The 23,563-nt window shown below is 49.5% G+C and overlaps 1 protein-coding gene across 2 annotated transcripts; it reads left to right on the forward strand.

Moving 5' to 3' along the window:
- Positions 1-230: 230 nt before the first annotated feature.
- On the forward strand, positions 231-20,295 carry SCARB1 (scavenger receptor class B member 1). 2 transcript variants are annotated; one of them, XM_068157437.1, is made up of 13 exons: positions 231-419; positions 4,405-4,562; positions 6,011-6,152; positions 6,614-6,817; positions 7,126-7,221; positions 7,749-7,861; positions 9,452-9,618; positions 10,244-10,362; positions 11,996-12,069; positions 13,274-13,325; positions 13,802-13,948; positions 16,302-16,427; positions 19,797-19,885. In XM_068157437.1, exons 1-12 carry the CDS (start codon positions 282-284, stop codon positions 16,425-16,427), a joined length of 1,536 nt encoding a protein of 511 aa, XP_068013538.1. In that variant the 5' UTR covers positions 231-281; the 3' UTR covers positions 19,797-19,885. The 2 variants fall into 2 exon arrangements, with proteins under 2 accessions (XP_068013538.1, XP_068013539.1); XM_068157438.1 differs by lacking the exon at positions 16,302-16,427 and having other exon boundaries at positions 235-419; positions 19,797-20,295.
- Positions 20,296-23,563: the final 3,268 nt, after the last annotated feature.

Below are 23,563 nucleotides of genomic sequence, written 5' to 3' on the forward strand. Positions count from 1 at the left end.
TATATTATTATTATTTACATATTTGTATCCGTTTGTCTTTTATGTCTCTGTTCCGCTGTAAACCCGCTCACGCTGTCACGGTTACACCACGTGCAGGTCCCTGCTGCCCCCAGGCTCTCGCCCCTCCCGCCGCTCCCCGCCGGGTGTGCCAGGGACGGGGCGGGGCCTGACGCGGCAGTGTCCGGTCCCGGCCCGCCTCTTTCCCGCCCCCTCCGCCGGGCCGGGCCGGGCCGCACGGCGGGGCCATAAAGCGGCAGCGGCGGCTGCTGCGGGTCGGTTCTATGCTGCTGTGCCCTGCCATGGTCGCGACCCGGCGCAGGTTGGCGGTGGGGCTGGGGCTGGCCGGGGCGGTCTGCGCCCTTCTGGGGGTCTGCCTGCTGCTGGTGGCGCCCCTCATCGTGAGGGATCAGGTGGTGAAGGTCAGCGGGGCCGAGGGGCTTCTGGGGAGGCGGGAGGGGTGCGGGTTTAGTGCGTGGGGAGGCTGGAGCCGGTGCACGGCAGGAGGCTGCTGCAGTGTGCCGGGGGGATGATGGCGCAGAGTGGGGTGTGCTGGAGCTGATGTTTGGCTAGGCGTTTGCTGTGGGGCTGGTGCAAGGTGCCGGGCTGATGGCGGAGCAGAGTGGGGTGTGCTGGAGCTGGGGGCTTGGTATGGGGCTGGTGCAGGGTGTTTGTTGAGTATGGTGAAGAGTGGGGTGTGCTGGAGCTGGTGCATGGCAGGGGGCTCGGTATGGAGCTGGTGCAGGGTGCTGGGTGATGGTGGTGAAGAGTGAGGTGTGCTGGAGCTGGTGTTTGACTGGGGGCTTGCTATGGGACTGGTGCAGGGTGGTGGTGGTGCGGAGCAGGGTGTGCTGGAACCGGGACTGGTGCATGGGCACGTTCTCTTGCACAGCGTGATCTAGCACAGTGTGAGGCAGATCAGCACCCGAGGGTCTCTGCTTCACTGTGGTCTCTGCATCTCTGAGCAGCTTCACAGTACTAGAATGGGTAAATCCGGACCTCCCATCCCTGTGAACATGCCTGGGCCAAATGGGCTCCCTTCCCTGTTTAGAAAGGTTTTTTTGCATAGCCACAGTTGGCTGGGGGGGCATAGTTCTGGTTGTGCTGGACTGAGTTGCCAGGCAGGTTTGAGCATTTCTGGAGCACCAGCTTGTTCTCCTGTCCGTCCTGCCTTTATCCGCAGTGCTAGTTGTTCACTTCATGTAGTTATGCAGTCTACCAGGCTCAGATGCATACTAGTGAGACCTTTTCCAAACTTGAAACGGGACAGAAGAAGTGCTGGAGTGTTCTGAAGGAGCCTTTTGCATGGGGGGCAACCTCCAAGTCATCCTCTTGTAGACCAAAAACTTAAGAGTTGCCTCTTGAAAACCTATTTTACCAACAAGTGAGGTCCTGAGGCTTAAGTTGTTAAGCTGTGGATGAAGTTGTTGGTCTGCTCAGTAACTGCTGCGCAGTCTTGGGAACCAGTGCTCCCGTCCTCACTGTCAGGGCACCACTTACCGAGCTGTAATGAGCTGTAATGGCTCATTCCCGCATTTAGCCAAACCTTTTTCCGCCCTGCCCGAAGGAGATGTGCCCCCTGCCTGGGCATCTCTCCAAGCTTGTACCTACCCAGGTTAGCAGCTGGAAACATACTCCTGATGAAAGAGGGTGAATAAATAGGCCATAGCCAATATCTAGATGGCTGTGGTTACATGTGCTGCAAAGCCCCTACTGAAAATGAGCTTGTACTTGAGTGTATCTTCTGAAAGTGCTGCTGACTCTGCAAAGCCAGACAGTCCTGTGGCATAAGCAGTAAAAAAATAATCCATGTTTGTCCAGTTTCATGGACATCAGAAGCTGGTTCCTGCAAAGAAAAGGTTGAATGGCCCCTACAGGAATGGCATTTTTGGTGCAAAAAATGTTCTGCCTTCTTTTTAGCTAATCCTGATCCTGTCTACTTGATTAGCTAAATCCTAGTAACTTGCAATGAGGACAGAAGATGAGGAAAGGACCAACTGTCGTTTCTCCTCCCTTCATCTCTGCATGTTCAACATGAACCAAAATGGTCCTAAGCACTTATGAGGCTTAGTGTGAAATGGAAATGTGATTATATCTAGGGTGGTGGGGAATATCCAGGACCTTAGTGAAACTCCTGGGTTAGTCTTCAGACTGGTGGGTAACAGGAATAGCTGGACATGCTAGTCCTGGCTTCCCAAGATCTGCATGGAGGATCAAGATTGTCTGCCCTCGTAGAAAAGCACTTAGTTGCAAAAAATACATAAATAAATGAAAAATGTAGTTTGGGAAAATAACTTTGAGTAAAGTGTGCAGAGGAATGCAGAAAAGAAATGGAGAACTTGTAGCCCATCCCCTGCTTCTTTTGCAGAAACTGAATTTGAACTGGTAGCTGTCCTGGCAGCTGGGCTGCCCACGGCATTTGCCCTGCAAAACCAGGGGACACTGCTTTTGTTGAGTGCCATGGACTTCTAAGACAGGAACTTTAACGCAGCGAGACTGCGTCAGCTTGCCTGCCTGTCACGCAAACATTTCTTCTCCACCTTGTAACTTGTACCATCCTGCCTGCAAGAGAGAAGACTGACAGCACTGTCTTTGCTGCTTTATGAGGTCTGAGGCTGAGGTTGCCCTTGCATACAGCATGACTGCTTCTCTCAATCTGAAGAGGAAACCTCAACTCTCACTTTTACTGAACAGGGTGGCTGAAGCCTCCCTCCTGGAGAAGCAGGATTTGGACACCATTGATGGAGCTGCTGCTCCTCTGCTCCTATCTGAAGGTGATAAGCAGTAGCCAGTTCCTTTCAGCTCTTTGGGAACAAAGAGCATCCTGGTCAGGGGGGATCAAACATCTCAGTGACACCTAAGTGAGAAGTATTCTATTGTCACATCAAACATAAGACCAACAAGTAGCTTAATTCAAAGGCTACCCTGTTAAGCAGATCTTACTTAGCAATGGCTGTGGAGTACGTAGAGCTGCTGTGTCCAGATGAAGATGGCTGAGAAAGGTAGCAGGGATGGAGCTGGGATCTGGGATTCTGAGTGGGAGCATGTTATATAAATAAGTGCATATGCAATGAAAGATACAGGGAGTGCAAGACAGAACAGGCAAGTAAAGAAAGGCAGATGTTGCTGTTCATGCTCTGCTAGGCACGCAGGAGTAAGGATTCTAAAGCAGGCTACGTAAAAACTTGTCCTATTTCTGTTGCATTGCTGTATAATCCTTGGGGATGGCTGGATGTAGGCTCTCAGGCAGCAGCATTTGGGCATTGATGTGGAGATGGGAAAGGTTGCCAGGTGGGTGACACTGCATTGTGGAGATGTCTGCTTGCGGGTTGGGCTTTGAGGACCTAGGTTTGAGTGAGGGCCTTGCAAAGCTCTGCTGCTCACAAGTGGCATGGCCTGGCCATGCAATGGCTAGGGAATGATGGAACATTGTGAGGAAGCCTCCAGCAGCTTTCCTTCTCAGCCCACCATGGCAGCCAATATGTGCACATTCGTATTGAGGCGCTTGTGGGGCTGCTGAGCTGCAGGCTAATGCCCACACACCTTCACTAATGAGTGGATCAAAAGCACTTCTTTAAGCTGGTTGGTGTACTTAACCATGGCAAGGGCTTGTGCTTGCCAAGGATAAATGATTCCCAGAATGCTTTAAGAAAGTAACAGGCTGTTATCCTCCTTAAGACAGTGCCCAGGAGGCAGGGCAGGAGTAGAGACATATCCCAGATACCAGCTCCTGGTCTGGGAAGCTGATGGGGGTTTAAGCTCTGCTCGGGCTCTGGAGGGCTCTTCCCATCGAACAGGCCAGCCCTGTGGAAACTGTGGACCAGCTGTTAGTCACTGCAGGATGGCAGCTGAGGGAAAGCAAAGCTGTCCTGCACGATATTGCCTGGACACACCTGGGTCACCCTTCCAGTTCTCTGCATTTTGGGAGTCTAGTGAGTTCTCCCTGCTAGTACCCAAACAGTTGTGTGGATGGCAGTGCCACCTCTCCAGCCCTTGCCTGCTTCTGGCTGTGTGGAGCTCCCAAATGCAGCAGGCAAGTGGAGAGGGTAGTTTCTTCCAGGCAAGTCAAACACAGAGGGGTGTGAATAATTGAGTATCGGTTTCTCTAGCACAGAGTGAGGCTGCAGCACATTAAACGAGCTCTGAAATCCTCTGGGTAGGATCTGGAAAGCTGATCCTGAATGAATAAGCCTGCAGACATCCTGTGGCATGAACTTGATGGTCCTGCATACATAAGAGTTGCTGTTTTAAAACTGCCTTGGTTTCAGTCTGTGTAACATGCTGTGTCCTCTGGAGAGCTCTTGCTGGAACTGCTGCTTTGGCTGGGCCTGAAATGGAGCTGAGGGTGGATGTGCTCAGCTGCAGCTACTGAGCCCAAGACTTGTGTCTCTTTACTCTTTCTTGCAGAATGTCAGGATTGACCCCAAGAGCATCTCCTTCAGGATGTGGAAAGACATTCCTGTTCCTTTCTACATGTCAGTGTACTTCTTTGAAGTGTTGAACCCCAGTCAGGTCCTCCAGGGAGAGAAGCCGATGCTGAGCCAGCGTGGACCCTATGTTTACAGGTTAGGTACCACTTGTGGTCCAGCTAGGCATGAGCCTGACCACTGCTCTGCCTGCCAGGTTTCTGGCTGACTCCTTTGGCACTAGCATACTTGGTATGAGCCTAGTGGCACAGGATTTTAAAGTGACCCAGAAGTGCTCTAATGGCTCACATCTTACTAGAGCCACAAATAGGACTTGTGGCTGCTGGAATAGTAAGGCTGGTCTGTGCTTTACTGAGGTGTAGAGCTTAGCCCTGTGCTGGGACTTGTTGGGCAGACCTGGGCTGATACTGTCCAAACATAATGGGTGTTGGTGTGGTGGTGGACAACTCTCACCTTTAGAGCAGAGGTGTTTAATCTTCACTGTGCATTTAAGAGTCCAGCTCCAGTGTTGGAGTTACCTCAGTATCAATCTTTGTGAATTGGCCTGACACCTCTTATCTAACATGAAACCTAGAATCTGCCTAACATGAATGCTGTGGTCATGAAGCACTGAAACTTGGTCAGGTCCACCTACAGCAGAGCTGGTTCTATCTGCCATGACTGAGGATGATGATTGAAGCCCCAGGTGCTTCCCTGGACCTCAGCAATCTGGTCTAGCGGAAGGTTTCTCTGCCCATGGCAGGGGAGCTGGAACCCAACCCATGCCAGTGCCTTCCAACTCAAACCATTCTACGGTTCTGTGAAACATGATGGTTGATGTTGAGTAGGGTGTGCAAACCCACCCATAAATAGCAATATTCAGCACTTTGGTGCCTACACATGTAGGCAGAGTTGGGTCAGCAGCCTAAGCAAGCTCATGTGGGGAGATTACTGGTTTAATCCAAAGCTGTTTGAGAAGTACTGGGGAGAAACCTGGCAGTATGTATATGCCCTTGTTTGCTCTGGGCTTGTCAGGTCACACTGTAAGATCCTGTGGATTCTGTATGTTGTGATCACATCAATCACTTGGCTTGGGGAAAAGGCTTCACTACAGTAAATAAGAATAAACAAAGGGGCAAAGCTTATTAGTGTCCTTGTGTTCCTGCTGAGCAAGATTAGTGCCCTTCCCTAATGTGGGCCATAAAACAGAGGCTGCACAATAAAGGACTTTGTTTTTGCTGGTGGGTTGAGCTGCAGCTCCTTTAGGAGCTGTAATAGACTCATGATGTTGGGGACAATCTTGTGCTACTATGGAGCATCACAGCCCCTTCTTGTCAGCTGGGAAGAAACAGTGTCTGCTGACTGCTGCAGAAGCCCATCTGTCAGAGTACCTCACTGCCAGGCTGCCATCTTCTCCTGCTGGACCCTAACCCTGGTTGGGGTGTGAGGTTGGTGCCACCTGTTTCCCAGGATGCTGCATCCCCTGCTGTCCCATGGCTTCTTGCTGGAGTTTGGTCTTTGTCCTCTGCTCTTCAGAAGCACACCCAGGCATAGCAGGAGCACTGCACTGGGGAAAGGTTCCCATGATCTCTCCCATCTCTTTGCAGAGAGTTCAGGATTAAAGACAATATCACGTTCCATGACAACGACACAGTTTCCTTCAGGGAGTACCGGAATCTCTTCTTCCAGCCGGACTTGTCCAATGGCACTGAAGGTGACTACATCATAGTGCCAAACATTTTGATGATGGTAAGAACATGCTCCTTGGATGGGGACTTGCTGGAGCTCTGAGCTTGTGGGGGGAGGGTGATGATGCCAAGTGCTGACTTAAAGCTTTCTTTCTTGTAGAACTTAAGGCTAACCAAGCTGTGAGTTGGGTTAAGCTTTCTGTTTTCTGCAGTGTTTTGATTTCTAGGTGTTGGTTGTTGTGTTGAGATGTTACCCTTCCAAAATCAGAGCCTGCAGAGGGCCTCTCAAAGTGGCCAGGCTTGAGTCTACAGCCTTGTCTAAACATCCTTTGAGGAAAAGAAGCTTGTGAGCCCTCAACTGATTTCTTCCCAAACTGGGGGTAAATGTTGAATCTCCGTTTGTCCAAAGGATTTTTTCCAAGGCCTGTAGAGTGGTGCAGCACAGAGACCTTGCTGAGCACTGAAGATGCATTGCTGCCTCTTAACTAAAGGTTAGGCTCTCATCTGAGATTTCTTTCCTAGGGAGCAGCTGTGATGATGGAAAAGCTGCCAAACTTTGTGAAGATTTTAGTGAGTGGAGCCCTGGCTGGCCTGAAACAGGAGGCGTTCATGAACCGGACGGTGGCGGAGATCATGTGGGGGTATGAAGACCCTCTCATAGACACATTAAATATGTTTGTTCCTGGCCTGATCCCTTTCGAGGGCAAATTTGGCTTGTTTGTAGAGGTAAGTGAACTGTTGCTTGGGAAAACTGAAATGACACCAGTATTGGTCTTGGGGGTGAGTGCTTGGGCTATCCCCCTCACAAACTGTTTGGAACAGCCATGTGTGGATGGTGGTGGCCTTACACAGCCAACTTATTCCTGTCTTTAGGCAGAAAAATGTGTTAGAGGTGGTCACCAGCAACTACAACAAGTTAAAGTTCAGTAACTTTGTGTGTGAAGCATTCCTAGAGCTGACAAAACATGCAAAGTCCTGAACATGTTGCAGTCGTGCTGTCTATAATGGATTAAAAATCAGTTTCTTCTCTGCAGGTTAACAACTCAGATTCAGGACTGTTCACAGTGAACACAGGCATGAAGGACATCAGTAGAGTTCACATAGTGGATACATGGAATGGGCTAAAGAAGGTAAATCTTGAGCAGCAAACCTGTGATAGTGCTGTTGTGTCTCTGGGTTGTAGGTTTGAAAATAAGTTTCCACAGGGCTTCAACTGCTGCAACTTTTGTTCCAGCAAATTGCCAGAAGGCAGCTTTATGAGAATTAAGTTCAGCACATTGTAGGCTTGGACTCCTTTGAAGTCTTGTTGGAGCTGGTTGAAGTTCTCAACTCCTGTGGCCTGTGTTTAGGGCATTATTTTAAATGCCTTTGTTAAAGGGATGCTTATTCTTCCCTTGAGGAATTCCACTCCTAGCTAAAATCAGCTGAACCTGCAGATCAACCACTGCAGGACCATTTTGCACAGCAGGAGCTTGTCCTGATTTTTCCATTAATTAGGCAGAGATCTGAATGGGAGAGATCTTGAAAGCTTTTCAGTGCTGCTATCTCAAGCTGCAATGGAAACAGCATAGAGTGGTGTATGTCCCATGCAGGGATGGAAGCCAGCTCTGTAGCAAGCTCTTCCTTCTGAGCTCTTTTGTCTCCATCTGTCACACAGGTCAACTACTGGCAGAGCGAGGAGTGCAACATGATCAACGGGACCTCAGGGGAGATGTGGCCACCCTTCATGTCCCCAACATTCCTGGAGTTCTACAGCCCTGATGCCTGCAGGTGAGGCCACAGCTTCCAGCTTGTCCTCATGCAGGTGGCAGGAGGTGCAGTGGTCATCCTATGCACACAGAGTACCTGTGCAGTGACACAGAGGACTTGTGACTCATTTCTGCAGCTGAAGTTCATCTGCAACTCAGTGTTGCAATGTCTGAACTTTGCAAGCAGTGCAGTTGTCTAATAAGCAGCATCTTGTGGCATTCATAAATACCTTCCAGATCACAGGGTAGGTCTAACTTGCCCCTGTTGAATCAGTAGAAAACCACCAGTCTAGATAAGATGTGGGAAGCAAAAGGGAGAAGTAAGAGTTGGCAGAAGGAAATGGAGCTATAGCTGTGGAACTATTTCAGCTGACTAAATGCTTGCAGAAGTGTTGTAGGGGAGGTATTATGCCACTATTTCCAGGCTGCTGCTTTTGTTTTGTTTTGTTTGGCTGCTGAGTTTGTTCACTGCTGCGCCTGCCTGTCCTGTGTGAGATACCCTGACCTGAGCTGATCATACAGAGGTTAAAGTACCCTGCAGAGTCTGCTTGTGGGAAAACTCCCTGAGGCCAGGAGGGAGGCCCCCAGCTTGGGGAAGATAACGTTTATTCAGGCTTTGTAGATAGTGGTGCAAAACAAGCAAGTGTTCATGTTGAATTGAGAACAATGACCTCGTCAGCTGAGCCAAGTATTAGTGCAGGAATTCCTCTACACAAGGGACATCAGCAAATACAAAACCGACCCAGAGCCAAGGACTTGCAAGTTTACCAATATTCAAAGTTTAAATACACACAGAAACCACAGAAATCTTCTAGGGAACAGACCATGTTTCCAGGCAAGGCATAAAGCAAAGTGGAGGAAACCAGGCATAGTTTCTTGTGCTGCAGCGGACTCTGTGCTGGAAGGCAAACACAGCCAAGAGATGTGCACCTACATGCTGAATATACCCTGAATCCTCCTCCTTTGGTTCTGGTGTCAGAAGGAAGCTGTGGGAATAAGCATCCCCTTGGCCTGCCCAGGCTGTGTGCAGCGTTGAGAGTCCCATTGGGGTGTGAAAGGAGCGACCCTTTCTCCTGGAAACTTGCAAACTTGCATATGTCCTGGCCAACTGGTACCTATAAAGCAGCACAGTATCACTAGCCTATTGTATTAAGGGAAAAGTCTTGCTGCCTAACATGGCAAAATTTTCCACCCCCCTGTCAGCCTACATGCTGGAGCTGTGCTGCAAAAGACTTGTCTCCAGTGTTCATCCTCAGTGACAGCACCTGGGAGCGCAGGCTTGCACAAAGAGGGTATTATCTCTTGGAGAGCAGCCCTGGGGATTACTACGTGCCTTTAAACAAATCTCATCTGGATACTGCAAACAGACTTGTAAGCCTGTGGTTTCTCTCCATAACTAGTTCTGACCAATCCTTTATCTGTGCTTAAAACATGGAAAGCAAGTGGCTTAAATACTCATTCTCCGTCTGAAGCACTGCTCTGAGTGTTTATCTGGATCTCAAAGTCTAAGTTACATTGCAGCTTCATCTTATCCGGGGAAGATAAGAGCCCAATTCTGTTCTGGGAATCTGTTTGCTAATCCTGATCCTTTTCCACTGAAACTCTGTTCCAGATCCCTGACACTGGTGTATGAGCAGTCTGGAAACTTCAAGGGTGTGCCCACCTATCGCTTCGTGGCACCAAAAACTCTCTTTGCCAATGGCACAGACTATCCACCCAATGAAGGCTTCTGCCCCTGCTTGCAGTCTGGCATCCAGAACGTCAGTACCTGTAGGCTAAGTAAGTCCTCTCCTCTCCAGGCTCTCCCAGATGTACCACTATAAAACTGAGGGGATGTATCACAGCTTGGCTGACCGGGCAGTCAGCTCTTCTGTGGTGGTAGGAGGTGCTGGCAACATCTGCATGCACAGTGTTGTGGCTGGGACTCCCATAGGCACCTCATTAAGGAGGGAAGATCCTTGTGCCCAAAGTCCCTTTGCTCCATGGTTCTGTGATAACCCAGCAATAGTGGGAATGCCCAAGGATGTGATGGGAACTTCAGGTACCACAGACTGAGGAGCAAGGGTAGGAAGAGGCAGGCCACAAAACTGCCAAATTAAATGTTAACTTTGGACATTGAGTGTAGGTTGTGCAGGAGTGAAAATTCAGACCCAGTGTCCTAACCTGTGCCTGAGTACAGCAGGTTAGCATGGCATTGTGTAGTGCTTGGTGGCAGAGGGTGGCTTCAGCACTGGGTCTTATCCCTCCCAGAGCAATGACATAACTGCAGGGAGGGAATGAGCTTTCTGATCAGGAGCAGAAGAGTATAAAAGCCTGTTCAGGATAAATGCTGCAGTGCCTTAGAAACCTCAACAAAGTCTGCTGATGGGTTTCAATGAGCTGAAGGTGTTTTCCTCTCATCCAGATGCACCAATGTTTCTTTCCCATCCTCACTTCTACAATGCTGACCCAACCCTGGTGAGTGCTGTTGAAGGCCTCCACCCCAACAAGGAGCAGCATGCGCTCTTCCTTGATGTGCACCCGGTGAGTGAACCTGACAGGGCCTTGGTCTTGCCTTGCCCTGGGAGTCCAGCTCAGGTGGTGGTGGGAACTTGTCACCAGCTGCGCGGTGACCGCCTTCTGCTTTTGTGGCATTGATTTGAGCAGGTTCCATAGTGCAAAGACTGGCAAGGACATCTGCAGATAAAAATGTCAAAGCCATAAACTAATTGACTAATTAGTCTGATTTCTAGAGAATTGCAGAACTCATGATAAGCATAATTGTTTTGATAAGCACAATCAATTCTTTCCACTGACTCAGGTCTATAACACCAGGAGGTGTATCTAGCAGCAGCCCAGATACACCCCACAGCTGCAAACACTTACTGCCTTGAGAGCTGACTGGTGAAGTCTGAAGACCACACTGAAGCTGTCACCACCATTTTTGGGTTGTCTTCTTCTAACCTCTCAGTCTGCCCATCTAACTAGCTATTGTGTTATACTTCTCACATAGCTAGAGTGTAAGGGTGAAGTCACCACTCCAGTGGTGACAAGTTGAGTGTCCTAATCCATTGTTGTCCCAGCTATTGATGGGGAGGGGACTTTGGGATCTTCTACCCACGGCCTGTGTTGTGTGGTGGTCAGAGCTTTCAAACTTTCAGTGGTATTTGCTTGAGCAAGAAACCAGTTTCCCTCTTGCAGTAAGGTAAGCTGTGCTTGTTACGTAGGTATTGGGTTCTCTCTGCTTTTCTTATCACAGTTATGAAAATCTAATTAAGTTTATTACAGTATCAAACATCTACTGATAACAGTACAGTGAATTGTATTCTTATCTAGCTGCAACCTGCTGAGTACAAACAGAGGGAATCCAATATAAATTTTATGCCCTTAATGTGTTACAAAACTGCAGTGTCATGAGAAGCCAGTGCCTCAATGGGTGTCAACAAGACCAGCTCTGCAGTGTGGTGTCCTCGTGTGGAGTGCTGCTGGACAGCAATGTCTGTTGGTTTCTAGTTATGAGAAATGTTTTGTCCTTTGTCTGCATCAATCTTTGCATTGGTGTTTCCATCCTGCCATTAGTAGCATGAACAACAGAAGAGGCTTATGTGGCTTCAGAAAAGGTGCTACTAGAACACCCTGCCTAGGGAGTCACTTAGGTTGCATATACTACTTGGTAGTTAGAACTTGCTTTTGTCCAGACCTGCAAGGCCTGGCTCACACAGTGCCTTCCTGGCTTGTGCTGTCTGCTCACTGAATGTGTACTGCCCTCTGCAGCAGCCACATCTCTTCAGGTTAGCTTTATGCCTTCAGACCACCCCAAGGGAGGTGCTCCCTTCTGGATGCTGCTGTGTGCACCAGTCTCGCCAGTTGGTGGGCATTCAGATGAAGGGGACAGACTGCCCACTGCCATAGGGACAGTGCTATGCCTCTCTGAGCAGTCATCCCCAGAGCCTGGGGGAGGGTGCCTGGTTGTCTCATGTTTGTGCTTTGGTGGAAACCCCAGCCACACTCATTATCTTACATGGTGACTACAGTGGATCTCTGGATGAGCCAATCCATTGTCCTGGAAGGTGGCACCCAGATCAGCTGTGATGGAAGGCAGAGGGTTGCTCTTCTATGAAGCTTTCCAGACAAACATTTACTTTACTGATGAACTGGTTGGTCTCATCTCATGCAGATGACAGGCATCCCCATGAACTGCTCCATCAAGCTCCAGCTGAACCTCTACATAAAGGAGGTGTCTGGTATAATGTAAGTAGTCACTTTTTAGAGACTTCTATCTTCCTTCTTTGAGCAGGGAGTTCTGCTGATCCTGGGATGACTGCAGAGTTTACTTTCCCCTGAGATGCAGTAGCTTTAACAGCAGTTGTCGTGGTGGCCAGAGCCAGCTGGCACCTGTGGTGAAGTGTCAGCTTTCAGTGACCTCAAGCGTGTGCCTGCTTGTTGGCTTGGATCCTGCAGCATTCCTGCCTCTCACCCCACTGGCCAGTGAGCGGTCTGCTGCTCCTGGTGAGGTGCAGGAGAGCTTCACCTGCCCAGTGCAGCAGCTCAGAAGATGTTGCATTCAGCATGGAGAAGCGGAACACATTCTCTCTACAGGGCTGATGTTAGTGTATAGATGTTCAATTCAATTCACCCCAAGCACAGCTTCCAGGACAAGATGTAAGCAGGTGAAGACATTCATTATGTGATACAGCAAAGTTATCTAGTTGGTCAGAAGGCACGTGTGTCACATCTTAATTGGTTATTTTCTACTGGCATGCATGTAGTTAAGGCATACAATAGCCTAAAATAACAAAACAATGTTTTAACACATCCAACCAAATTCTGCCTAATTTCTTCTCCTCAGTCACAAGATGCTTACATTCTTTTCTGAGTCAAAGACTAAACATAACCTTCTCTAATTTGAACAAAGGCAAATCTTCCCCATAGCCTTCCAAAGCTATCTGAAAACAGCCTTTTCCTACAGGCTGACAGATTAAGCCTGTGTCCAGAAAGAGGCTTTCAGCTCTGTGAAAGCAAACAGTAACAAAGTTGTGTGCTACCACATGTTAAATACCCACAGGGGTGGGAGCATGCTCTTGCTGCTTTGACACCCTCTGGTACCCAAGCAGGTGACTGAGGTGTCTTGGAGCTGCATGAAGTTTAACATTCCAGTTCACTGAGTTCATGTCCCTGGAGTCCAGATTTGGGATAGCACATGCTGCTGTTGTCAGGCAGTTCAGCAGGAATGGGAGCATAAGCTCTGCTCTTGCATGAAAGAGCCAAGTTGGACCTGTTCCCTCAAGGGGAGGAGCAGTTCACTGAAGCAGTAGGAGTTGCTATCTCCTTACACATTGGTTCCTGGCCTCTGTCAGGCCTGTTTCTTTAGAAAGAGATCTGGCACTAGTTGTAGCTTGATCAACTAGAGATCTAAGTGTGTATTTCTTTTTCTTTTCTCCTTCTCCCCATCCAGTCAAACAGGGAAGATTAAACCAGTGGTCCTGCCACTTCTGTGGTTTGCAGAGGTGAGCTGCCTTCCTTGACCTGATTCTGCAGAGCTTTTCCTATGGGAGGGGGGAGCTGCTTCCTCAGTGCTGGGGAAATGCCACTTTGGATAAAGCTTTAAGCCAGACAGACTAATTATGCACCAACAGAAGGCTTTCCAACACTTGGCTCTGTCATTAATCCCCCCTGAGCTGCACAAGCCCTGCACTATACTGAGTAAACCTCTGGCTCTGTCCTAGATGTGGGGTTAGATAGGGCCCAGAACAGATCTGCCAGCATCCCTGTGTGAATGTGGGTCAGGGAATGCAATCTTCAGCTGTGTGCATGCCCAGCTGCCTGCAGCTATTCAGGAAAAGCTTGTAGCCTGACTGAATCCTGCATAAATTCCATCATCTTTGTGCTGGGAGATGGTGGGAGAGGAGTTGAGCAAACATCTGGTGTGTCTCAGCTCTGGATGGGAGGGAAATGCCAGTGACCACTTTGCTTTTTTGAACAGAGTGGATCCATCGAAGGCTCAGTCCTTAAGCAGTTTTACACCAACCTGGTGCTGATCCCATCCTTGCTGGACTACCTGCAGTATATCATCCTTGGGCTGAGTGTCCCACTCATTATCTCAGCAGCCGTACTCATGGCAATGAGTCAGGTAAGAGCTTGTAGATGGCTGATGGGAAGTGCTCTTAGTCAAATCAAACTTAATCAGTTGATGCAGATTGGGCTGACAATCTAACACTCCCGAGGAAACATTGGCTGATGCATTGAACCATGTCCAAATGGGGCCATGTGCCAGTACACGGCAGGAGGACCTCCTCAGCCATGCAGAAATTGGGCTGCAAATAGAGAACATAAAAGCATTTCTGGCCTTCTCAGTGCACAAGTGATGGAAGTGAGTTCCTGTCAGAGGAGGTATTTTCTCACCTCATCCAGCTAATGGAAGAACAGGCCTAGTTCATCAACCCAGCCTCCACAGAAAGCAGCAGGGCTGTGCCATTGCAAAGATCTATGCACCTCTGCAGGGCCTCAGCAGTTTTTTAATCTGAACAGAGCCTTCTCCAGGGGATTGAGCTTCTTAAATGCAGCTTGTTCACAAGTGAAGTGAATTTGCTGTGTCCATGCAGACAAGGCACAGGCACACATACTGAATTCTGTCTTTCCCTGAAAACTCACTTGTCTCTTCTGCAAACTACTCCAAAGAGCTCTGGAAGTAAAACCCTCAGGTCCTTTGTGGATCTGGGGTTATTGAGAAGCAAAGACCTTTGAAGCCTGCTGGCAGCTGGACAGAAGTTGGCCTGTGATGGGGCAGGCAGTGAGGGTGCCTGATTGGCACACAAGCCTCATCTGAGCTGTAAGGACAGAGTACAAACCAGCTAAAACACTTGATGGAGAGTTGTGGTTCTGGCTGTAAAACATTCATCTGATAACACTAAGCTCTTTAAAAGCTTTAGCTCTTGAAGTAAAGACCTAGCTCCCTGCCCGAGCCTATATCAAAGGAAGCTTAGTTAGTTTTGCACTGTAGTCAAACGGCTTGAGCTGGCTCTAAAGCTGCAGAAGTGAAGAGGCCTCTTGTGGGGATGAAAAGGCAATGCTTGGGATGAGAGTGGGCAAAGGGGGGGGGGGGGCACGTGCAAGGGGCTGCTTTTGCTGACGCTGCTGTGACTGCCTGTGCTGAAACACCACTGCAAACCCACTTTAAATAGCAGCAGGGTTCTAGGGGTATCATGTAATTGGATTTTAACCAAGCCTACAACTGCTTAATTGACTTAAACACATGATTCCAAATCCCCTTGTTCCTCCATGTACTTCCCTGAAGAGTGGGAGTAATGCTGGGGCCAAGGGCTCAGCAGTAAACCCTTACTGTACCCCCGAGGTGGTCAGGCTTTGTGTCCTGAAGCTCTTGGCTTCTATAAATGCAAGTGGGCACTGGCCAACAGGCTTCACTCCACTACACATCTGAAAAATGTCAGTATTTGCTGGGAAAGCTAGTTAGAAGAACTTATGCAGCCCTGGGGCTGGCATTTCCTCATCCTGCCTTGTGCAGGTCGTAATTTCCTGGTATCAAAGAGCCTTAACCATGACAGAAAGGGTGTGAAAGAAAAGCTGGATTTCAAATTGGCTCAAGTCAACTGAGGGATCTGCTTGTGAAATATCCCAAACCCAGCTGTAAGCCACCTGTATTTGGGTGCTCAGCCAAATGCCCCCTGAAGTGCTACAACTAGAAATCAACTGCAAGAAGTGCCTGACTACCTGGAAAGCAATTGAGCAGCATCAGTGACCCTAGATATCTCCAAGGAAGTTGTACAACACCACGTGAAAGTCTGCCTAATGAATAGATAAGAGCAGAAACTGGAAGACAGCAATTTGCAGCCAAGGTGTGTTCCTCATTTGATTAAAGTGTTGCTGATCTAGTGATGATTGCTGAATCACCAACAGTCCTCCCTCTTGAAGTTACAGGCTGTCAGATGGGACACTGGGCAGGGGCATTGTCCACACCTTCACGTGTCTACCAGCGTGAAGATCTTCCCTGAACCCAGCTCCTGCCTGGAGTACCTTGCGTGCCTCTGGCTTCTGGAGGGAGCAGTGTGCTCTGAAGCCAGTCTAGATGATGTCCTGTGAAACACTTAAATCATAGTCTAGGTTAAAATCATAGTCTAGGTTAAAATCATAGTCTAGGTTAGAGTGGAGCCAGTTTGAAATGCATCTGTTGGACCTGCAGCTCTAAACAAATTAGGCATAAACCAAGCCCAGGTACAGCATCGTGGCTGTCCTCTGCTAATGGGGCCTAAAGCCTGTGGGCTGACACATTTATAAGGCAAACAGACTGTTTTAAAACTGGCTTAACACTGACCAAAAATCTTAAATAGGACTTAGTTTAACCTAAATTTTTCAATCTTCATTAATAACTAGATTCTAGTTAAACAGTGATTTGAAATCTCCTAAAATTGGAATCTTCATGGAATTTGTGTCCAAGTGCACCATAAACTAGCCTGATTGTCTTTTAGGAAAAATGCTCTTTATTTTGGAGTAGCAATAAAAAGAACTCAAACAGTAATAAGGCCAACCAGGCCACCTCTGCCAAAAAGCTGCCTCCGGTTAAGGGGACGGTGTTGCAGGAAGCCAGACTGTAGGTGGGTACCCAGTCAAGGTAATGCACTTTTCTCTCATCCTGATTTGATTAAACTTTGCTTAAAACCAATCAAATGGAAACATCTACTCTCCATATCCTCCAGACATGCCCTCTTGGCAAGCTTTCACATAATGATGTTGGCTAATGGCCTTAGGTGTTCTAATACTCACACTCCACCATGCTGCAAGCACGTGTTCTTATTGTTTCTCCTGGTGTACCTGAAGTGCAGCCCTAATGATATCAGCAGGGAACAGGGTGAGAAGTAGGATTGGTGTGAGGAAACACTTTCCTTGCCTATTGATCCTTCTCCAAGTGTTTGAAAGCGAGAGGTAAGTGTTTGAATGAGTATAAACTTCTGTGAGTAATGGAGGTAGTCAACTGGTGGGTGTCACTCTCCTCCTGGATGCACCAAGCCTTGATGGAAAGGCTTTCAGGAGGGATTTTTTGATGTATGAAATATCTGGGTTTGTATTACAGGATCACAAAATCTCTGAATCATTGAAATTGGAAGGGAGCTGTGGAGGTCATCTAATCTACCCACCCTGTGCAAGCAGGGTCATCTAGAGCTGGTTGCCCAGGACCATGTCCAGATGTCTCTTAATCTCTCCAAGGATGGAGATACCCCCAACCTCACTTGGCAACTTGTTCAAGTTTTTTACAGTTTCCATGGTTTAAAAATGTATTTCCCAATGTTCAGACAGAGGCTGTCTCTGCCCACTGGCTCTTGTCCTGTCCTATGGACACCACAGAGAAGAGCCTGGCTCTGTATTTACATCCTCCCTTCAGATACTTGTATACATTGATAAGATCCCCCCAGAGCAGTCTCTTCTCTGGGCTAAACAGTTCCAACTCTCTTGGCCTTTGCTCATAAAAGACATGCTCCACTCCCTTAATCATTTTAGGGGCCCTTTGCGTGGCTCTTCACAGTAGCTCCATCTCTCTTGTCCTGGGAAGCCTGGAAATGGGCTCAGTATTCCAGGTGTAGCCTCAGCAGTAGGCGGGAAAGTATCATCTCCTTCAACCTGCTGGCAACACTCCTAACACAGCCTAGAAGACAGCTGCCTTTGCTACACAGATGTACTGCTGGCTCATATTCAAGTTTGTGTCTACCAGGAACCTTGGTCCTTGTCTTTCATACTCCTTAATGGTTAGGTGACCCTCATCAGGTGCTGGTACGTGGGATTGTTCCTCTTTAGGTGGAAGACTCGTGAGGTACCTGCTGGCCCGTTTCTCTACCCTGTTGAGGTCCTTCGGGACACAGTGTGACACTTAGGTGTTTCATTCACTCCACCAGTTATGTGCCATCAACAAGTTTGCAGATCAATAATAAAGATATTAAACAGGACTGGACCCAGTATTTGACCCCTGGTGCACGCTGTAGTTACTGGTGTCCATCTAGATTTCTTGCCACTTCTCATGAGCCTCTGGGCCTGGCTGTTCAACCTCACTGCTCATCAAGCCACTACTTCATAGCTTCTCCACAAGGGAAACAGTGTTGAAAGCCTTACTGAAGTCCAGGCATTCAATATCCACTGCTCTGCCCTATGATGATAGAATAGAATAAACCAGGTTGGCAGAGACCTTCAAATCATCACGTCCAACCCATCATCCAACACCATCTAATCAACTAAAATGATGGAGTCAGTCACTTAAACATAGAAGTTTATCAGATTGGTCGTGCAAGATTTCCCCTTGGTGAAGCCATATTGACTATTCCTGATGATTTTCTTGTCCTTCATGTGGCTGGGAGTGCTTCCTTGGATTAGGTATTCCATCACTTTTCCAAAGATTGAAGGGAAGCTGACTAGTCTGTAGTTCCCCAGGTCTTCCTCCTTGAACTTCTTGCTTTCCTCCAGTCTTTGGGTACCTTACTTTTTGGACTTGCTTCTTTCGGTCTTTGGGCACCTCACTTCTGGAGTTTGCTTTCCTTCAGTCTTTGGGCACCTCTCCCAGTTGCCAGGATTGTTAAAGGGTTATGGGAAATGGCCTTGCTGTGAACATAAGCCACCTCCCTCAGCTCTGCATCTAATCAAGGTCCATGAATTTATATATGCCTAGGCTGATTAAATATTTTCTGACTACATTCTTCTCCACAAAGGGTATGTCTTCCTTCCTTTGGACTTTCCTGTGGTCTCTGGGCTCATTTGCCTCATTCAGCAACAAGTCCACATGTTCCCTAGTCTTCCTTTTCTACTTTTAGAAGTCTTCTTACTTCTATAAGTATCCGTGTACTTATAGAAGCTTTTCTCATGGTCTCTGACATCCCTGGCCAGATTCCATTCCAGCTGAGCTTTGGCTTTTCTGACTTCATCCCTGCATGCTGGGAGAGTCCCCCTGTATTCCTGCCAGGCTGCCTGTCCTTACTTCTACCTTCTGTAGGCTTCCTTTTTGCATTTGACTTTGGCCAGGAACTCCTTGTTCATCTGCATAGCCCTGCTGGTTTTTTTTCCTGACTTGGGATGCTTGTTGAGATGGACCACTCATAAGCACAGAGGAGGTGATTCTTGAATATCAATCATTTTTCTGCCCTATCTCCCCCAACCTGAGGTCTGTAGTCACTTTCCGTTTGGCCCTGGTGTTATGCTTGGTGCCTGGGCAGAAGCAGTGAGTAGTAGTCAAAGGGTTGGATAAACCTCACAGTCCCTCCACAATGCCCCAAATCCAGGTCCTCAGCCAGCAGCAAATGTCTGTAGGTAACCAGTCAGATGAGCAGATGGGTGCCCCTGTCCCCAGCAGCAGGGAGTGAACCACTGCTGTCACTCGCTGCTTCCTCATGGGGGTCTTGCATGACTTGGGGTTAGGAGGGGGGCCCACATGATTTGCTTGAAAGCATATTTGGCTCCTCTTCAACTTTGAGGGTAGTGAACATACTTCATAGTTGTAAGCCTTTGGGTGAAGCAGGAGTCTTCAGAAGGCACGAGCTTCCATCCTTCAGCTTCCATCCTGCACCTTCCCTAGAGGTTGCACTTCCATTATACTAGGGATGGGTGCTGCCCATGTCTCTACTGCAGCTGGGATCTGGGGGTCTTCAAGGTGTTGTGTCTGCAAGAAGTCACTGTCCATCTGCTCTGCATTTTCTCTGATGCTGTGCAGCATGCTGACTTTGTTCTGTAGCTCTTCCGCTTGGTGACACTACTCTTCAGGCCGAGCATTCCAGGGGTGTATCAAGTGTTGGTGGGAAGAAATGGACATTTTGGTAGGGAAAGAGATGCAAAAATCTTCAAGAAAAGGTTCTTGGCCATGTGGAAGTCCAAGAGGTTTGGGGCGTGTGTGTCCCGAGCGGGGATGTGGTGATACCTGTGCATGGTAGGGTCTGCGCCTGGTGGCACTGCCAAGTGCGTGGCTGTAACCACTGTCCTCTCCTCTTCAGGAAACCACCAGCAAGAAGAGCCCATGCCACCCCACCCCACAGAGCAAAGCACGCCCCGTCTCTGAGACCACCCCACTCCTACACGATGCTGACACGCTGAGCCAGGACAGTGCCGAAGCCTGAGCCTCCAGCCCTGCTACGCTGTCTGCCAGGACACCTCAGTGCTGGGGGTGAGACCCGAGAGGTCTCTGGAAGGTGAAGCCCTCCTGGGCAACTCAGTGGAGACCCTGCACACCATGGCAAAGCCACAGGACAGTACAGTTGCACCGGCACTCCCACACCAGGGAACGAGAGACCTCCTCCAGTCACCCAAACAGTGTTCAAGAACCTTCATCCACATGGGGCTGACTGCTGCCACAGCCCCGCTCTCCTCAGGGGGCAGCAGGAATAAAGACCATCTCTGGTTGATGTGAGAAGTTATTTTGTAATATAAGCCTGCCTGTTGCTGGGGATAAAAGGCACTTTAAGAGGAACCTTAAAATAAATGGGGTTTGTGTAAGTAGTGCTGATGGGATTCAGTGATCTTTTCAAAAGCCAACCATTCATCTCACACCAGTGGGGCTTGCTAGCCTGAAGCCACTTGGGGTTTTATTGCCCCTTGATGTGACTGGGCTACACCACAGATCAGCTCTGTGTGCTCTCACTTCAGTGATGGCTCTTCCCAAGGTACATGGAGGTGCTGCAGCTTTTGCACGTGCTGGAGAGCACAGTGGTGACTTTCAAGGCCCTGGTTCTATAGGCCCCAGTTCTGTGCCATGACCTTGGACTCCAGTGATTGCATCATTAGCCCTTTTAGCCTCTCCTTGCCTTAGGTGACTGTGTGAGATGAGCCTTGCCAAAAAAGTTAGTAGTACAGCTGGCTTGTCACTCAGCTCCTGACAGTTGTCCCTGCTGCTGGTCATGCACCCTTGTGCTGGAGGCCATTGCATCGCTCTGGCCCATGCTGCCTGCAGGCAGGAAGGGAGCTGGCAGAAGCTCGGCTGTGACCTTGAGTACTAACAGCAATACTTGTGCTTCTGCGCTGGAGGCAGCTGGGTGCAATCATGAAAGGGCTGATGGCCTTAGAAGAGTTTGATTCAAATACTGCAGATTTCTGAAATGATATCTTGGGGGGGGGTCTGGGCCTGGCTGTTAAACTGGGGGTAGATGGTCTGGGGTCACTCCCTAGTGGGAAAGAAGCCCAAAGCCCAGGGATATTCTTGGCTAGCTGCCACTCGCTCCCACACCAACAGCTACCGCACCTGCCTTCCCTATTTCCCACCATGAGCCAAAGTAGACCTTGGGAAAATGAAAGGGGACAGGGCTGGTGCCTCTGGCAAGGACAAAACAGAGTTGGGGGAGCCACTGGTCACTCTTGGACCAGAGGACCTGTTGTACTCTATATGGCATGGATACTGCTGAAGTCTGGAAGTGGTTGCAATAGTCTAGGACAGCCCTGTGACCTACCAGTGGAGCAAGCAATACTCTTCCTGTCACACTCTGTCTCTCTTACTGGACATGCAGAGTGCAGGAGCAAAAACTGACACTGGCAGTTTTAGCCTGCCTGGCCATATCCCCAGTGCTGCAGCTGAGTTCTGGCTTGTTTACTGGAAGCAGCTGTGATTTAGCCCAGGTCACCAGGTAAAAGGGTAGCAACTACCCAAAACTTGGTCCATAGGCTGGATTTGCCCAGATGCCCAAAGCATGTCTCACAGGTAGGACAGGACTAGCCAAGCCTCTTCTTGTGGCCAGTATGTTTAGATTATTTCTGTGGCATTAGTCCTCACATTGAGGGTGATGCTCAAACTGCAGCTGTAAACACTCTCCAGCCTTGATTCCAGAATTACCCACCAAAAGGACCTGCAGCCTCAGCAAATAGTGACTGAAGCAGGAACAAGGCACTGTAGGACACCACAGGGTCATTAAGGTTGGAAAAGACCTCTAAGGTAAGTCCAACCATCACTGGATCTATCAAGTTACACACAGTTGAGACCCAGAGACATTCAGTAAAGCTAAGGTAGATCCAGGAGAACTGCCCTTGGGCTCAGCTGCTGGAGGCTCTAGTGACATACTGGTGCTAAAGGCTTTTGTACAGGTGAGAACAAATAAAACACTGCAGTACAGGTTGCTGTGCCAGCCTTAGTTTTGGTCTTTGCAGGAAAGTACGTTGCAAAAACTCTTCTTTTTAATGCAGATCTGCCTGCTACAGCCAGGCTCTGTGGGGGGGGGAGGTCCCTGGCTGCCCAGGGAGGTATAGCTGGGTGCAGGGGGCCTCAGGGTGCTACTCAGGATGAGGGGCTGGGGGGGATTAGCTGGTGTGCAGAGGAGGTTCCTGCTGCCCAGGGAGATGGGGTAGCTGGGGTGCAGGGGGGTTAGGTGAGGTGCAGGGGGGGACCCTGGCTGCCCGTGTCGGGTTATCCGGGGTGCAGGGGGGTTAGGTGAGGGGTAGTGGGAGTCGTTGGCAGCCCGTGAGGGTTAGCCGGGGTGCAGGGGGGTTAGGTGAGGGGTAGTGGGAGTCGTTGGCAGCCCGTGAGGGTTAGCCGGGGTGCAGGGGGGTTAGGTGAGGGGTAGTGGGAGTCGTTGGCAGCCCGTGAGGGTTAGCCGGGGCGCAGGGGGAGCTCTGGGCGCTGCAGCGCTGCAGCGCTGCCGCCAGGGAGCGCTGTGGGGCCGCAGACGAGGCGGGTCGCGCCTGGCCCGGGCTGAGGCCGTGGGGATCGGTGCGGTCCCCGGTGTCCCCTCCTGCCTGTGCGCGATGCCGGTACTGTCTCCGGTGTGCCCAGGAGTGTCCTGAAGCCACCCAGCTGGAGGGGTGCAGGGAACAAGCCCCGACGCAGCACCGCGGCCCGGGGGAAAGTGCAACATGAAGATGATCAAGGGTTGGAGACCTCCCCTGTGAGCTCAGCGAGCTGGGCTAATGCAGCCTGGAGAGGAGAAGGCTCCGGGGAGACTTTATGGCAGCCTTTCAGTGCTTCAGAAGCTACAGGGTGGACGAGGAGAGACCTTTAACAGGGGTATGTAGTGATAGGACAAGGGGTAGTGACTTTAAACTGAAAGAGACTAGGTTTAGATGTAAGGATGAAGTTCCTCACTGAGGATGGGGAGGCACTGGAAGTGGTTGCCCAGAGAAGCTGTGGGTGCCCAGTCTCTAGCAACGCTCAAGCTGGATGGGGCTTTGAGCAGCCTGGTCAGTGGAAGGTGTCCTTGCCCATAGCAGGGGGATTGGAACTAGATGAGCTCTAAGGTCTCCTCCAAACCCCAACCATTCCATGGCTCTGTATAACCCATTCATTTACCTCAGGGCACTTTGCAAGCCCTGCTCTACATGCCCCCCTGAAGATGGGGAAACTGACTTGGGAAGGGAAAGCCCTAGGTCCCAGTCCACTGACAAGAGCTTGGATGAGTGCAGAAAGCCCAGCAAGCAATTAGAGCATTTCCCATCCTCAGTGTGTGTTCCACTTGCCTGATTGACACCACTGCCAAGCTGGACTGATCAGCAGAGCTTCTCAGCATTCATCCCTCTCCCCATGTACTGGCTGTGGCCACAGCTGCTCAGCCACACTGCAATATGGTTATTCATCAGCTCACAGCACTCCAATTCTATTTCTCCTGTGCTTCAGTCACCTTGTTGGCTGCTTGTGAAGTTTCCAATTCATTTTAAAATGCTTCTCATAACCTCCAAGTCCTTTCCTGGCTCTGACTCATTCTTGCTTGCCAATTCCCTTTGCCTTTGGACACAGTGTTCAGAGCTGTTACAACCCAAACACCAGCAAGACACAGCCAGTCCCCCT

The sequence above is a fragment of the Melanerpes formicivorus genome, unplaced genomic scaffold (genome assembly GCF_026170545.1).
Source record: "Melanerpes formicivorus ecotype bairdi unplaced genomic scaffold, bMelFor1.0.p_v2 SCAF_36, whole genome shotgun sequence".
Classification (NCBI taxonomy): domain Eukaryota; kingdom Metazoa; phylum Chordata; class Aves; order Piciformes; family Picidae; genus Melanerpes; species Melanerpes formicivorus.

Coding starts and splice junctions, on each gene's coding strand:
- SCARB1 (XM_068157437.1), top strand. CDS start 282: ATGCTGCTGTGCCCTGCCATGGTCGCGACCCGGCGCAGGTTGGCGGTG. Junction 6,818..7,125: donor AATTTGGCTTGTTTGTAGAG/GTAAGTGAACTG, acceptor TCTTCTCTGCAG/GTTAACAACTCAGATTCAGG. Junction 7,862..9,451: donor TACAGCCCTGATGCCTGCAG/GTGAGGCCACAG, acceptor ACTCTGTTCCAG/ATCCCTGACACTGGTGTATG.